Source organism: Rattus rattus, chromosome 4 (assembly GCF_011064425.1).
Source record: "Rattus rattus isolate New Zealand chromosome 4, Rrattus_CSIRO_v1, whole genome shotgun sequence".
Lineage (NCBI taxonomy): Eukaryota > Metazoa > Chordata > Mammalia > Rodentia > Muridae > Rattus > Rattus rattus.
The window spans coordinates 108,668,244-108,685,049 of record NC_046157.1 but is presented as its reverse complement, the minus strand read 5'-3'; the positions used below and the strand labels follow the sequence as shown (position 1 = coordinate 108,685,049).

At 37.8% G+C, this 16,806-nt stretch overlaps 1 protein-coding gene across 2 annotated transcripts in view; it reads right to left on the bottom strand.

Annotated features, from left to right (window-relative positions):
* Positions 1-16,806, bottom strand: part of Khdrbs2 (KH RNA binding domain containing, signal transduction associated 2) — a 449,495-nt gene that overhangs the window by 303,670 nt on the left and 129,019 nt on the right. For both annotated transcript variants that reach the window (XM_032900880.1, XM_032900881.1), the window contains exon 3: positions 1,236-1,352. In XM_032900880.1, coding sequence (XP_032756771.1) covers positions 1,236-1,352 — 117 coding nt within the window. The remainder of the gene's footprint in view (positions 1-1,235; positions 1,353-16,806) is intronic.

Sequence of the window (16,806 nt, the reverse complement as noted above, 5' to 3'; positions counted from 1 at the left end):
ATTCAGCTATATCTTAAGCATAAAGAAGATATTAAGATACTGCAGAGTTCACTAAACCTTACAAGAGATATAAGGCCTAATCTAATCCTTAACCCTGGGAAAAGCACATCGTTCATAAGAATTTGACACAGTTGGAGAAAATAACAAATTCAGACATAAGGTTTTATATTAAGTAATTAAATATCCAACATTAAAGAATATTGGAAAATATAATTAAAGTGTATAAATTTCATCTGGTTTAGGAAGAAAATATAAATTGGGTTGCATGTGACAGCTGGCAAGGAATTATAGCAACAAACTCTTAAATGTTTTGACAGTTACTCCTAAATGGGAGCAGAGTAATGGATGGTCCTTGCAACAATTTATCATTTCTGAAACTACTACTACAAAACTTATGAAATTATTGACCAGATTAGTGATATTTTTCACTTTAACTTCATTCATTTAAGGTCTCTCTTTAATCGTTTAAAACTGAAACCCATACTTGATTTTCTAAGTGCTCTCATAGTCAAAGTTTGACATCTGAGCTTTTCATTTTCCCAGAATCGTGTAATATAAGAGAAGATAAAAATATAGTTTAGCCAAATGGTGCAACTGTATATATCCCACTGCTTACCAAATGAGTTTTCAGGATTCCTCATGAATACATCTCTACAAACCCTGAATTCTAACACTGACAAATTGCTACCACTGTAGAAAAGGTGCAGTTAAGTAGCTCAGATGTGAAATAAATTATTACAAACATTAAACTTGATGTCCCTTAGCATATTGTTACCTTTGGGCCAGATGACTCGTGCAATCACACCATGGAAACCTTTCAAGGCACAACCAGGATTTTCCTATTTTCAGATAAATGTATGGAATAACCTCAGCCAATGGGGTCCAAGTGAAATAGTGGAGAGAATCCAATGAGCTAATGGATGGCACTGTGTGGTAGAAGAGGAAAAGGGTCCAACTAGGCAATTAAAAAAACCCAAGTACCAACATGGAATAACATCCCACCGAGGTTATTAAAAAGTACAACAATATGACAACAACTTACTAAGAGAAGTGCAAAAGAAAACACAGAAGTATGTCCTGAGGAGGAGGCAAGGGACGACTGAAGAGACTGATACCAGAATGGGCAGCAGTGTGGTACGAGAAAGAAGCCTCATAGAAAATGTAAAAGCCATCCCTGCATACAGTAAACAGGGCTCCTAGCTGGAGCCTGCCCAACATGAGAAGACGCTCGGTACCTTTGCCTTGTCACGCATCGATCCTTTGCCCAGGATAGACATTTTAGCACCCGTTTCTTCTTGTAGCCTCTTCAAGGAGTTTCCTCTTGGTCCAAGCAATTTCCCCACAAAATTGAACTGAAAAGCAAAATCAACAGAATGTCCGAATGACAAAGAGCAAAGTATACTTTGTATCAAGTATAAGTAATGATTACAAGATTTTAACTTTACCATTAAGAAGAGGTTATGAGGTGCACCCTACACATATGTGCACATTTGCACACTTGCACACAAAACCTCAGGAATTACTTCAGACTTCCAATCCAAACGCTCTTAAGGTAATGCTACTTCCTAAAAGAGAGCTGATAGCAATAGCTCATTGAAAATCCTATTAATCAAATAATAAAATAAAACACATATCACCTGGGAAAAATTGAGTTCCTCAAGTAATGCAAAAGGTTCTTAAATCAATAAATACACCAGGTGCTAGATTTAATATTAAAACACCAGAAGCAGTTTAGTATGCATATTCTTTTAAATGTATATTCTCTCTCTCTCTCTCTCTCTCCTCTCTCCTCTCTCTCTCTCCTCTCATTCTTTCCTCATCCTTTCCCTCCCCTGTGTGTATTCCTTTGTCTGTCTGTGTGTATGTGTGTGTGTGTTATGTGTGCATATGTGTGTTGTCTCCTAAGTGCTCAGGTACACACATGGCAGCCAAAAAAGGGCACCAACAGGGGTTCCAAGTACTTACGAGCCCTCTGAAGTCAGTAGTGAGGACCATAATTGAGTCCTCTACAAAAGCAAAGTGAGGTAACACTGGGATAGCTATCTCTCCAGCCCTGAGATGTATATTCGATTTAAGATCAAAGATATAGTTTCCAGAATAATATAGGTCTTATGTACTTTATACACATAGACAGTCAATAGTGTCAGTAATAAGCATAAAACTAACCTCTTTTTGCATATTGACAATGGTAATTTGGAAATACATCTTTTTTTTTCTGGCCAACCACTTTACAAATGTTTATTTTTTAAAAAAATTTTATTAGACATATTTCTTTACTTACATTTCAAATGTTATTTCCCTTCCTGGTTTCCTGTCCATAAGCCCCCATTCCATCCCCTCCCCTTCCCCTGAATTTACTCTATATATCCCCCTTACTGCCCCACCCTATATTCCCCTGCACTGGGGTCCAACCTTGGCAGAACCAAGGACTTCCCATTCCCCTGGTGCCCCAACAAGGCTAGTCTCTGCTACATATGCAGTTGGAGCCCAGTGTCAGTCCATATATAGTCTTTCAGTAGTGGTTTAGTTACTGGAAGCTCTGGCTGGTTGGCATTGTTTTTGTTATGGGGTGGAAAGCTCCTTCAACTCTTTCAATACTTCCTCTAATTCTCCCCAAGGGGGTCCTATTCTCAGTTCGGGTGTTTGCTGCTAGCAATGACCTCTATATAAGACATGTTCTGGATGTGTCTTTCAGGAGAGATCTATATCCGGTCCCTTTCAGCATGCATTTTTTAGCTTCATCAATCTTATCTAGTTTTGGTGGCTGTATATATATGGGCCACATGTGGGTCAGGCTCTGAATGACCATTCCTTGAGTCGCTGCTCTAAACTCTGCTTCCATATCCCCTCCTAATGGATATTTTCCCCCTTTTAAGAAGGAGTGGGAGCATCTGCATTTTGGTCATCCTTCTTCTGGAGCTTCCTGTGGTCTCTGGATTGCATCTTCGGTAATTTGAGCTTTTTGGGTAATATCCACTTATCAATGAGTGCATACCAAGTGTGTTTTTCTGTGATTGAGTTACCTCACTCAGGATAATATTTTCTAATTCATTCCATTTGCCTATGAATTTCATGAAGTCATTGTTTTTGATACCTGAGTAGTACTCCATTGTACAGATGTACCACATTTTTTGAATTCATTCCTCTGTTGAAGGGTATCTGTGTTCTTTCCAGCTTCTGGCTATTTTAAACAAGGCTGCTATGAACATAGTGGAGCATGTGTCTTTGTTGTATGTTGGAGCATATTTTGGGTATATGCCCAAGCGAGGTATAGCTGGGTCCTCAGGTAGTGGAATGTCTAATTTGCTGAGGAAACTCCAGACTGATTTCCAGAGTGGTTGTACCAGTGTGCAATCCCACCAACAATGGAGGAGTGTTTCTCTTTCTCCACATCCTTGCCAACATCTGCTGTCACCTGAGTTTTTTATCTTAGCCATTCTGACTGGTGTGAGGTGGAATCTCAGGGTTGTTTTGATTTGCATTTTCCTGATGACTAACAATGTTGAACATTTCTTGAGGTGCTTTTGGGCCATTTGATAATCCTCAACTGAGAATGTTTTGTTTAGCTCTGTACCCCATTTTTAATAGGGTTATTTGGCTCTCTGGAATCTAACTTCTTGAGTTCTTTGTATATTTTGGATATGAGTCCTCTATCAGATGTAGGATTGGTAAAGATCTTTTCCCAATCTGTTGGTTGCCGTTTTGTCCTAATAACAGTGTCTTTTGCCTTACAGAAGCTTTGCAATTTTATGAGGTCCCATTTGTCGATTCTTGATCTTAGAGCATAAGCCATTGGTGTTTTGTTCAGGAAATTTTACCCAGAGTCCATGTGTTCAAGACTCTTCCCCACTTTTTCTTCTATTAGTTTGAGTGTATCTGGTTTGATGTGGAGGTCCTTGATCCACTTGGACTTAAGCTTTGTCCATGGTAATAAGAATGGATCAATCTGCATTCTTCTACATGCTGACCTCCAGTTGAACCAGAACCATTTGTTAAAATGCTCTTTCTTCCATTGGATGATTTTAGCTCCTTTGTCAAAGATCAGGTGATTAGGGGTGTGTGGGTTCATTTCTGGGTCTTCAATTCTGTTCCACTGATCTGTCTGCCTGTCTCTGTACCAATATCAAACAGTTTTTATGACTATTGCTCTGTAATCCTGCTTGAAGTCAGGGATGGTAATTACCCCAGAAGTTCTTTTATTGTTGAGTATAGTTTTCGCTATCCTGGGTTTTTTATTATTCCAAATGAATTTGCAAATTGCTCTTTTTATCTCTACAAAGAAGTGAGTAGAATTTTTGTTGGGGATTGCATTGAATCTGTAGATTGCTTTTGGCAAAATGGTCATCTTTACTATGTTAATCCTACCAATCCATGAACATGGAAAAATCCATCTTCTGAGATCTTCCTCAATTTCTTTCTTTAGAGACTTGAAGTTCTTGTCAAGCAGATCTTTCATTTGCTTGGTTAAAGTCACACCAAGATATATTATATTATTTGGGACTATTTTGAAGGGTGTTATTTCCTTAATTTCTTTCTCAGCCTGCTTATCCTTTGAGTAGAGGAAGGCTACTGATTTGTTTGAGTTAATTTTGTACCCCAACAGTTTGCTGAAGTTGTTTATCAGGTTAAGTGGTTCTCTGGTGGAACTTTTGGGGTCACTGAAGTACACTATCATATCATCTGCAAATAGTGTTATTTTGATTTCTTCCCTTCCAATTTGTATCCCTTTGACCTCCTTTCTCTGTCTGATTGCTCTGGCTAGGACTTCGAGTGCTATATTGAACAAGCAGGAAGAGAGTGGGCAGCCTTGTCTAATCCCTGATTTTAGTGGGATTCCTTCAAGTTTCTTTCCATTTAGTTTGATGTTAGCTACTGGTTTGCTGTATATTGCTTTTACTATGTTTAGATATGGGCCTTGAGTTCCTGATCATTCCAGGACTTTTATCATGAAGGGGTGTTGAATTTTGTCAAATGCTTTCACAGCATCTAATGAAATGATCATGTGGTTCTTATCTTGGAAATACATCTTTTGAAGGAGATAATATTTATAATGGACTAAAACCATTTTAGGAATAAATATAGCCATATGAATTCAAATCCACTGGAGAAGATATAAACTATACTAGAAATATTAACTAGATAATTACTTAGTTAATAGATAGCATTAGATAAATTGAAAGATAGTTCAAATTAATCAATTAATGGATATGAATATATATATACATATATTCCTAAATTAATTCCACCTGTAGGTATAATGAAACTCTAACTACAACAAGGCTTTTGGTTAATTTAAGAACTAGGTCTAACATTTCTTTGAAAAAGTGAAAGTTTATAGCAGACAAACCCCACAAGCAAAATAGCTAATACCCAGCCATCCTTAGTACACTAATTTTTCCATTTCAACACTGCGGCTCAAACTTAAGCTTAACGCCCTCTTCTCTTTCTGGTTGTGGCATTCTACCTTCTTTCCTCCACCATGCAGTTTCCCTAGAGAACCTGGTAAGCCTTGGCTCAGGCCTGGGAGAAATAACTAAAGCAGCCTCTTGGTGTGATTCAGTCTGACTGCCATAGTTGATGTCTTATGGGAGCTGCTCTTCTAACTTGGTTAAAGTACTACATACAGAAACAATCGTTTTAAATTAGGATGAACTATTTTAACAAACAGTTCCACAAAGGAATTAAATCCCAGACATCCTGGAGATATGCAGATCTGTCTGATCTCATAATGTGCCATGCTTGTGTGGAATAAAATGGCACCCAGCACCATCTTGTGCCTTGGAGCTGAGAGGAGTTTAGCAGTTAAAATGTACGTATTTATACTGTGTGAGGCATGGATATGAAATGGTCCCTGATGGAGTAGTGGCTCACTTCACCACATGCATGTGCTCATGAAGAAAATGATGTTTATTTCCATCTTGCTGAATGACAACTTAGGTATGGGGAATGTCACACTACTACATGCCATAAACTATACTTTACTCAGTAAATATATTTCTATAAAATCAAAGGTGGAATGGGAAACAATAATTTACCATCTTCAAGGTAGGAAATGTAGAATAAAAATGGACAATCAATTTCTTTTTAAGAAAATATTTATGAACTTACAGTGTCACTGAGGAGAAATGTGTCTTATACATAAAGTACTATATAGTTACACTAAATGTGATAAATACTATAAAGTAAAGATTGAAGCTTGAGAGAACTCCGAAAGAATTGTTTTGACTAGAAGGAAGTTATGAAATCCGTTCTTCCTTCCTGCCTCTGTTTTTTTTTTTTTTACTGGGCATGGAAAAATGAACAATATAAGCAAATTTTATATGGAAAAATTTTGGATTATATGCTCTAGAATTCAAGGGCCTAAGAAATGTTACAGTCTGACACAGATTCTTCAGTGTAGCATGATGAACAGTAAGACATTTGTGAACAGAAGAGTGGCCAATTCAGGAAAGACAGCACAAGAAGAAAGATGCTCCTTCAGTCCTTCCCCTAACTCTTCCCTTGGGGTTCCTGTGAAAGGACTGAAGGAGCTAAAGGGGTTTGCAACCCCAGAGGAAGAACAACTATATCAAATAACTGGACTCCCCAGAGCTCTCAGGGACTAAACCACCAACCAAAGAATAGACCTGGAGGGACCCCATGGCTCCATCCGCATATATAGCAGAGGATGGCCTTGTTTGGCATCGATGGGAGGAGAGGCCCTTGGTCCTGTGGAAAGTAGATGCTTCAGCCTAGGGGGATGCCAGGGCAGTGAGGTGGAAGTGGGTGGCTGGTTGAAGGAGCTCCCTCATAGAGGCAGGGGGAGGAGGGATGGGATTAGGGGCTTGCAGAGGGGAAACCATGAAGGGGAACAACATTAGAAACATATACAAATAAAACAACCAATAAAAAAAGTTTATGCAATACATTCTTATAGCTTTTAGATTAAAAAATAAATGTAGAATATTTCTTAGGTTAGAGGTGTATGAGAAATGCAAGCATCTGTTTTATAGAATACGGCTATAGAAATATTAATAAAATTTATTAAATAAAAATTAGAGAATAATAAGATGGCAGCTAATCTAAAAAAAGAAGAAGAGTGATAGAAAAACCAAAACTAAAACTATGTGATGGGGTTGGCCATATGGCATGGATAGCTACATGCTTGGGGTGATCTGGTAACTGTAGGCTGTAATAAATTGGATATCCCCGTGCAACAGTATAAAACATAACAAAATGTATTCACGGCACACAGGAAAAGATAATTTACTACTGGCAAAATAATTGGACATGGAACCAAGCAATTGAGGACATTTCTAAATATTTTCAAAGTTGGTGGCACTGTGATCAGGAATCTAGGAGTCCTAGCAGCCATGCACAATGAGAGACAGAAGGTGATGATGATATCTATTTAGTACTACATGCCCAGTTCCTAGGTAGAAGGGTGACGTAAATGACATAACACAAACAGAAAAACATAAACAAGCTGAGCCCAGCTGTGTGTAGGCAGGGCATGTACAGGGTTGCAGACACACATGTGGAGGCATGAGAGACAGTTAGTATCTTCTTCAGCTATCATTGTCTCTTAATTTGAGTCAAGGTCTCTCATTGAATCTCGAGCTAACTGAATTGGTTAGATTGACTATCCAGCCAACTATCCATGTACCTCTATGCACCATGATTACAGAAGCACATGCCTGGTGTTGACAGTGTGCTGACAATCAACTCAGTTTCTCATGCTTGTGCAGCAAACACTATACTGAAGTTACTTTCGAACATCCAGTAAAAGTCAGCAGACAAGAAAGCTACATCTGTTCTTTCAGTTTGTTTATATAATGGCAGAACAGATGTAGCTTTCTTGTCTGCTGACCACATGATCATTTCATTAGATGCTGAGAAAGCATTTGACAAAATTCAACACCCCTTCATGATAAAAGTCCTGGAAAGAATAGGAATTCAAGGCCCATACCTAAACATAGTAAAAGCCATATACAGCAAACCAGTTGCTAACATTAAACTAAATGGAGAGAAACTTGAAGCAATCCCACTAAAATCAGGGACTAGACAAGGCTGCCTCTCTCCCTACTTATTCAATATAGTTCTTGAAGTTCTAGCCAGAGCAATCAGACAAAAAAAGGAGGTCAAGGGATACAGATCGGAAAAGAAGAAGTCAAAAATATCACTATTTGCAGATGATATGATAGTATATTTAAGTGATCCCAAAAGTTCCAACCAGAGAACTACTAAACCTGATAAACACCTTCAGCAAAGTGGCTGGCTATAAAATTAATTCAAATAAATCAGTAGCCTTCCTCTACACAAAAGAGAAACAAGCCGAGAAAGAAATTAGGGAAATGACACCCTTCATAATAGATCCAAATAATATAAAGTACCTCGGTGTGACTTTAACCAAGCAAGGGAAAGATCTGTACAATAAGAACTTCAAGACTCTGAAGAAAGAAATTGAAGAAGATCTCAGAAGATGGAAAGATCTCCCATGCTCATGGATTGGCAGGATTAATATAGTAAAAATGGCCATTCTACCAAAAGCGATCTACAGATTCAATGCAATCCCCATCAAAATACCAATCCAATTCTTCAAAGAGTTAGACAGAACAATTTGCAAATTCATCTGGAATAACAAAAAACCCAGAATAGCTAAAACTATCCACAACAATAAAAGGACTTGGGGGAATCACTATCCCTGAACTCAAGCAGTATTACAGAGCAATAGTGATAAAACTGCATGGTATTGGTACAGAGACAGACAGATAGACCAATGGAACAGAATTGAAGACCCAGAAATGAACCCACACACCTATGGGCACTTGATTTTTTTGACAAAGGGCCAAAAAACCATCCAATGGAAAAGACATTTTCAGCAAATGGTGCTGGTTCAACTGAGGTCAACATGCAGAAGAATGCAGATCGATCCATGCTTATCACCCTGTACAAAGCTTAAGTCCAAGTGGATCAAGGACCTCCACATCAAACCAGACACACTCAAACTAATAGAAGAAAAACTAGGGAAGCATCTGGAACACATGGGCACTGGAAAAAATTTCCTGAACAAAAAGCCAATGGCTTATGCTCTAAGATCAAGAATCGACAAATGGGATCTCATAAAACTGCAAAGCTTCTGTAAGGCAAAGGACACTGTGGTTAGGACAAAATGGCAACCAACAGATTGGGAAAAGATCTTTACCAATCCTACAACAGATAGAGGCCTTATATCCAAATATACAAAGAACTCAAGAAGTTAGAAACACCGAAAGAAATGTTCAACATCTTTAGTCATAAGGGAAATGCAAATCAAAACAAACCTGAGATTTCGCCTCACACCAGTGAGATCAAAAACTCAGGTGACAGCAAATGCTTTCGAGGATGCGGAGAAAGAGGAACACTCCTCCATTGTTGGTGGGGTTGCAGACTGGTACAACCATTCTGAAATCAGTCTGAGGTTCCTCAGAAAATTGGACATTGAACTTTGAGGATCCAGCTATACCTCTCTTGGGCATATACCCAAAGATGCCCCAACATATAAAAAGACACGTGCTCCACTATGTTCATAGCAGCCTTATTTATAATAGCCAGAAGCTGGAAAAGAACCCAGATGGCCCTTCAACAGAGGAATGGATACAGAAAATATGGTACATCTACACAATGGAATATTACTCAGCTATCAAAAACAATGACTTTATGAAATTCATAGGCAAATGGTTGGAACTGGAAAATATCATCCTGAGTGAGGTAACCCAATCACAGAAAAACACACATGGTATGCACTCATTGATAAGTGGCTATTAGCCCAAATGCTTAAATTACCCTAGATGCCTAGAACAAATGAAACTCAAGACGGATGATCAAAATGTGAAGGCTTCACTCCTTCTTCAAAAAGGGGAACAAGAATACCCTTGGCAGGAAGAGAGAGGCAAAGATTAAAACAGAGACTGAAGGAACACCCATTCAGAGCCTGCCCCACATGTGGCCCATACATATACAGCCACCCAATTAGACAAGATGGATGAAGCAAAAGAAGTGCAGACCGACAGGAGCCGGATGTAGATCGATCCTGAGAGACACAGCCAGAATACAGCAAATACAGAGGCTAATGCCAGCAGTAAACCACTGAACTGGAGTCTAGGACCCCCGTTGAAGGAATCAGAGAAAGAACTGAAGAGCTTGAAGGGGCTCGAGACCCCATATGTACAACAATGCCAAGCAACCAGAGCTCCAGGACTAAGCCTCTACCTAAAGACTATACATGGACTGACCCTGGACTCTGACCTCATAGGTAGCAATGAATATCCTAGTAAGAGCACCAGTGGAAGGGGAAGCCCTGGGTCCTGCTAAGACTGAACCCCAGTGAACTAGACTGTTGGGGGAGGGGCGGCAATGGGGGAGGGTGGGGAGGGGAACACCCATAAGGAAGGGGAGGTGGAGGGGGATGTTGAAACCGGAAAGGGAATAACACCTCGAAATGTATATAAGAAATACTCAAGTTAATAAAAAAAAAAAAAAAAAAAAAAAAAAAAAAAAAAAAAAAAAAGAAGAAAGCTACATCTGAGAATTGTTCATTGTTGTTACAGTCTTCATAGTTAACATTTATCTCTCTGCTTGTCATACATAATTTCAGACATTTTATTTCGTTTTGAGTCAATTTTAAGAAACTGTACCTTTTCCACAATCTTCCCCTCACATGTAAGATATCTCATTTGTGAGCATAGAGATGCATGTAATACTGTGTCATAATATTGTAAGGATAATATTGTTAATGGTGCCTTGATGTCTGTTGCTAAGTTCAGTCATCCCATCTCTTCTTTTTGCATAGTATAAGTGTTTGTCAGGTTTGAGGAACATTGCAAAGAACTGGTTTATCTTTGATTTTTTCCTAATAATTCATTATCTCATTTTCCATTTAAAAACAAGACAGAATATCCTTTTGGCTGCTTTTAGTTTGCTCTCCAAGGTCACACATCAGTAATCTGAAACATTTGTCTATTCTAACCTAGGCGTAGATCTATTGACCTTCTGGTTGCTATCCCGTTTTACTGCAAGCCTGCCCCTGTCAGGTTTTCTTAACTGTTCTCTAACAACATCTCCATTATTTTTAAACATTATTTGTTGTGGGCTTATCTAGCTCAATAAATCTAAATTATACCAGAGAACTAGGTTCTCAATGAGTTGATTAGGACATGAGGTCTACGTGAATGAGATCAAATAGCTTAAAAGTGAGAACTACAAGAAGACATTCATCCTGTGGACCATGTAAGGACAAAACCAAAAGGTGTTAATTATCAAGTAAATGAAAAGCCCTCACTAAATGTAGACATCAAGGTGCTGACATCTCAATCTTGAATTCCCACAAAATTCCTGTGAATAATAAATTCAGTGTGGTTTACAAATGACTTTTTTGTTTTAGAGAAGTCTGAATAAAATGTGATATGCTTGGATATCAACAGCCCTGATTTATTGTTATGTTTACAGTTTAAGAAGATAGTTATTACTAAATGTCAATTTTACACTGGAATAGGAATGCAGATTTCACTAGCACCTGAGGTTGGAGGTAGCAAACACACGTGAACAAGACAATGCTCCACTTGTTTTCTTTTAATTTTACAGTTAACAAACAGTGTGGTGAGGCCATAGCATTTGCATGCATGAAGCAGCCTGAGAGTAGGCTCTCGATTTTGATACATCACTCAGTCATATTGTTCTGGGATTTGCAGAACAGTCATGATGTAGGTTTTCACTGAGAAACCATTTTGGCTGGAAGGTCAGAGGTCAGTTTTAGGTCATATAATGAAGTGATCTGACACCACTGAGCAAGTATCAGGCACTTTAAAAATATGTAACTAGGACATAGATTGATTTCATTCAAAATTGTATTTACAAGGCTTCATGTAGACACCAAGATGATCAGAAGAGAGTAGATACTCCACACTTTCAAATGAACAAATAAAATATAAAGCTTTAGCAAACAAAAGGTCCTTACAGTTAGGAATTAGTTATACAAGTCTTCACAATAACAAACACTTTGGGGTTGGAAGAAACTTATTTGAAGAAAAGCAATAATCTGAACAGCACAGGCTCTGAGGTCAAAATCTTATTAATGATCACAGGGATCTAACGATAGGAAATTATGCCAATTTCCCTGTCACAATCTACAAGTGAAAGCTACTTGTCCCTCACCACGCTTGGACCATGTTTCTGGAAGACAGTGCATTCAGTCGGGAAGGAGAGCCTGGCTACCTAGGCTCCTATGCATATCTGCATTCCTGTCAAGGGCAACAGTGCACACAACTCCTATTGTTTTGAATGAGGCAAATGCCCAGGCTTTGAAACACCAACTTTCTTCTCTTCATCTTGGGCTACACTGTTCTATAACTCCATTATCCCTCAGCCTCAAAAGGCAAACTTCCAGAAACAGCATCTTTCCAGTAGATGGGCATTCTTACTGTCTGGGCTAAATCCAGCTGTCACTTGCTTGCTGATGGTCCTTGGAGAACAATAGTCAAAGCACCTTAACTGTACTGATACTGAACATGAACAAAATCTTAATTCGTTAATTGGAATCTCATTTTGCCATAATTAATAATGTTCATATATGGAAACAGGTTAGCTATGAACTGGAAGCTATAATGAAAATGAAACGAGTTGAACTAATGAATGCAGTGAGAGAACTATCATGTCATCTGGTGACATGAGAGTGGAACAAACAGACTACATCAGAGCTATGAGGTGTTAATGTCACCTCAGTATGAGGTATAATGTCACCTTTGAAGAGAAGGTTAAGAAATAAGAGACTGCCCTACTTAGGGATACTTCACATCTGCAGACACCAAACCCAGACACTATTGCTCAATCCAAGAAGGGCTTGCTGACAGGAGTCTGGTATGGCTGTTCCCTAAGAGTTCTACCAGCACCTGACCAATGCAGATGCAGTCAACCATCAAACTGAGCATGGGGATTCCAAGAGAAGAGTTAGGGTAAGGACTGAAGGAGCTGAAAGAGATTGCAACCCCATAGGATGAACAATAATATCAACTAAACCAGAGCTCCCACAGACTAAACCACCAACCAAAGAGTGCACATGGAGAGGCCTACATTCCAGCTGCATATGTAGCAGAGGGTAGCCTTATCTGGCATCAATGGGAGGAGAGGTCCTTGGTCCTGTGGAGGCTTGATGCCTTGGCATAGGGGGATGCAATAGAGGTAAGGGGGAGTTAGTAGGTGGGTGGTAGAGCACCCTCTTAAAAACAAAGGGAAGGGAGAGAGAGGGGATGGGGTAGGGAGTTTGTGGAGGGGTAACCAGGAAGGGGAATATCATTTGAAATGTAAACAAATAAAATGATTTAAAAAAGAAATAAGAGTCTGAGAGTGCTATCCTTCTGAGCACTTACTTTAAGGAGATAAAAATCATCTAAGTGCCTATTCCTGCATGCACATACAACATTAGTGTATGAAAATTTTATGTTCAGCAATGATTCAGTAAATGTGACTCATTAAAAACATTTACATGACACCCTGTTTATAAAACCAGTTGTGTCTTCACTATGGCTATGTTAACTTTTAGTGAGTACAAATGGATGAAATGTGGATTTCACATGACCAAAAAATATTTTATAATTTGTATTTAGAACTTTATGACTATTATCACATGTGAATAATGATGACATTATTAAAGGAAACTTAATGTACTTATTTCTTTTGTTTTATCAATGATCTAAAAAATGTATCAGAAGTGCATGCCTTCATTAGGGAATTGTATTACTATTAAATATGCCAAACAGTGTTATTTCAATTATCATATTTATATTTTATATGAATAGTTTTTTCTCTTCTATGTGCATAAAGAATACTTACAGCAATTTCCTCCAAAATACATATGAAATTGCTAAATACTTTACTTCTAAAAAAAGCATCTTAATTTATCGTACACTATATTTGAACAATGAAGAAAGAGACTACTTTGTAATTATGCCATAGGAGCCATGACAGGTATTGAAGGAAAAACTTAATTCATGAAAGTGCATACAAAATGCCATCATTATTCTATACCTAAGATCAAATATTCTTAAGAAATTATACCATAGAAAGTACATTTAAGGTACTTTAGTTTCAACTTCCGTGTCGTTAAGAGGTTTTAAAGTGCTTTAATACTAAATGGCAAATAACATGCTTTAGAGAAAAAAATCAGTATTTTTTTATCATTTGGTAATAAAAGGAGCATGTCTGTGTGCCATTGTTATGGGACTTGCTGTTACAGAGGAAGCCAACTATATTTTTAAACAATTTCTTCAAAGTTTTAATCATAATCCTACTTCACCATAGGCAAACTGCATCCCAAATTGCTGAGGAAGAATAATAATAGTGCCAAGCCTTTTAGAATAGCATCCAATCTCTAAACAATTCCTTAAAGTCATGAACAGTTTGCTTTATTGACTGTTCACCGGGTAGGCCTCGAGTTTCTCAGTTTATAAATTTCATCACGTTTTAGTTAACATGTTGAGGCTCTTTCTCATAAGACACACACCTTTCCCCAGATTGGATACACTATTGTTTGACGATTAGTACATCTTCCATTATTTTGCAGTACAATTGTTAAAAATGATTGGTTTTATTTAAATTCATATCACAAAACACGAGTTAGAAATACTGTGGAGCAATTCCCACAAATCAAGACTTGTTGATTAGCCTGGAGTCGTGCATCAGCATCTGTGAGACTTAAGAATTTTTCTGCTAGACAAATTTCTAAGACCACTGAGTTCTATATTCAAAGATTGTGAAAAACAGAGCATAGCACATGAGAGTCTTAATTATTTTGAATTTATCTAGTGAACAGCAATCAAGAGAAAAGTTAATTTAGCTAACCAAATGCAAAAATATAATATTATTTATTTCAAATTACTGTTACTATTTATTTCCCACTGTGTACATCCATGTAAGTTTATTTTCTGTTTTGTGATAAAAGGCCATGAGCAAGGCAACATTGAGAGGAGGTTATCCTGGCTCAGTGTTTCAAAGAGTTAGAGTTCATGATGTCAGTGCAGAAGTAGCAGATATGACAGCTGAAATAGCAAACCGAAAGTTTACATCTTGAATCTAAACTAGGAAGTTTAGGAAGTCATCTGGGAATGGAGTCAGATTTGATGCCTCAAAGGCTGCTAATGGTGTATTTCTTCTAGGAAGGCCACACCTGTAAGCCTCCAAACAGCATCACCAACAGGGGACCAACTGTTCAAACATCTGTGATGATGAACTACATCTCATATAAAATACCCAAAAGAACTTCGATAAAGCAAAAGTAGTATCACACTAGAAATTATAGTAAATCCATATTGGCCCATAATGTCTATGCAAGGAAGGATGAGGTAGGACAATCTTGCCAATCCTATATAACTAATCCACATATAAGGAAGACATTCATAACTAAATACTTAAAATGTCAAACTTGGAAAGGAAATTACTAAGAATGTAACTCCACAGTATAGAGTAAAATTATTGTCTGTAGAACCTGAATGTGGTGGTATGGGCATAGTTTCTGAGATGTGAGCATATTTAACTGTGATCTTTCTTGTGGGCAAATCCAAACGAGAGACAATGTGTTATAAAGTAGACAGGATTAGGAAGGAAATATGTATTTTAAAGCAAAGTAAATGTCAAAACATAATGTAAAAGTACTTGAAATACTTTTCAATGGCTATAGAAATAGAGATTCTCTACTACATGTAGTAATATTTATTTTTGCAAGCCATGATTTATAAAATAGCATCCCTGAGACTATACTGGTATAACTTATATTTATTAAAGGTATATAATGTATGCTCTGTCCTGTGTCTTTCTGCAGGCACTCAGAGCTCTGAGTTTTCCTCTTAGCACAGCTTTCATTGTGTCCCATAAGTTTGTGTATGTTGTACCTTCACTTTAATCAAATTCCAAGAAGTCTTTATTTATTCTTTATTTCTTCCTTGACCAAGTTATCATTGAGTAGAGTGTTGTTCAACTTCCATGTATATGTGGGCATTTTTTCCTTATTGTTGTTGAAGACCAGCTTTAGTCCGTGGTGATCTGATAGGATGCATTGGATTATTTCTATCTTCCTGTAGCTATTGAGGCCTGTTTTGTGGTAGATTATATGGTCAATTTTGGAGAAGGTACCATGAGGTGCTGAGAAGGTGTATCCTTTTGTTTTAGGATGGAATGTACTATAAATATCTGTTAAGTCCATTTGGTCCATAACTTCTGTAAGTTTCTCTATGCCTCAGTTTAATTTCTGTTTCTATGATCTGTTCAGTGATGAGAGTGTGGTGTTGAAATCTCCTACTATTTGTGTGAGGTATAATGTGCGCTTTGACCTTTAGTAAGGTTTCTTTTATGAATGTAGGTGCTCTTGTATTTGGAGCATAGATATTTAGGATTGAGAGTTCATCTTGGTGGACTTTTTCCTTTGATGAATATAACGTGTCCTTCCTTATCTTTTTTTTCATGAATTTTGGTTGAATTTTATTCAATATTAGAATGGCTACTCCAGCTTGCTTCTTTGGACCATTTGATTGGAAAGTGGTTTTCCAACCTTTTACTCTGAGGTAGTGTCTGTCTTTGTCTCTGAGGTGTGTTTCCTGTAGGGAGCAAAATGGTGGGGCCACTTGACTCATCTAGTCTGTTAATCTATATCTTTTTATTGGGGAATTGAGTCCATTGATGTTAAGAGATATTAAGGAGTAGTGATTGTTGCTTCCTGTCCTTTTTGTTGTTAGAGGTGAATTACGTTTGTGTGTCTCTCTTCTTTTGGTTTTGTTGCAAGGAGATTCTTTCTTTCTTTTT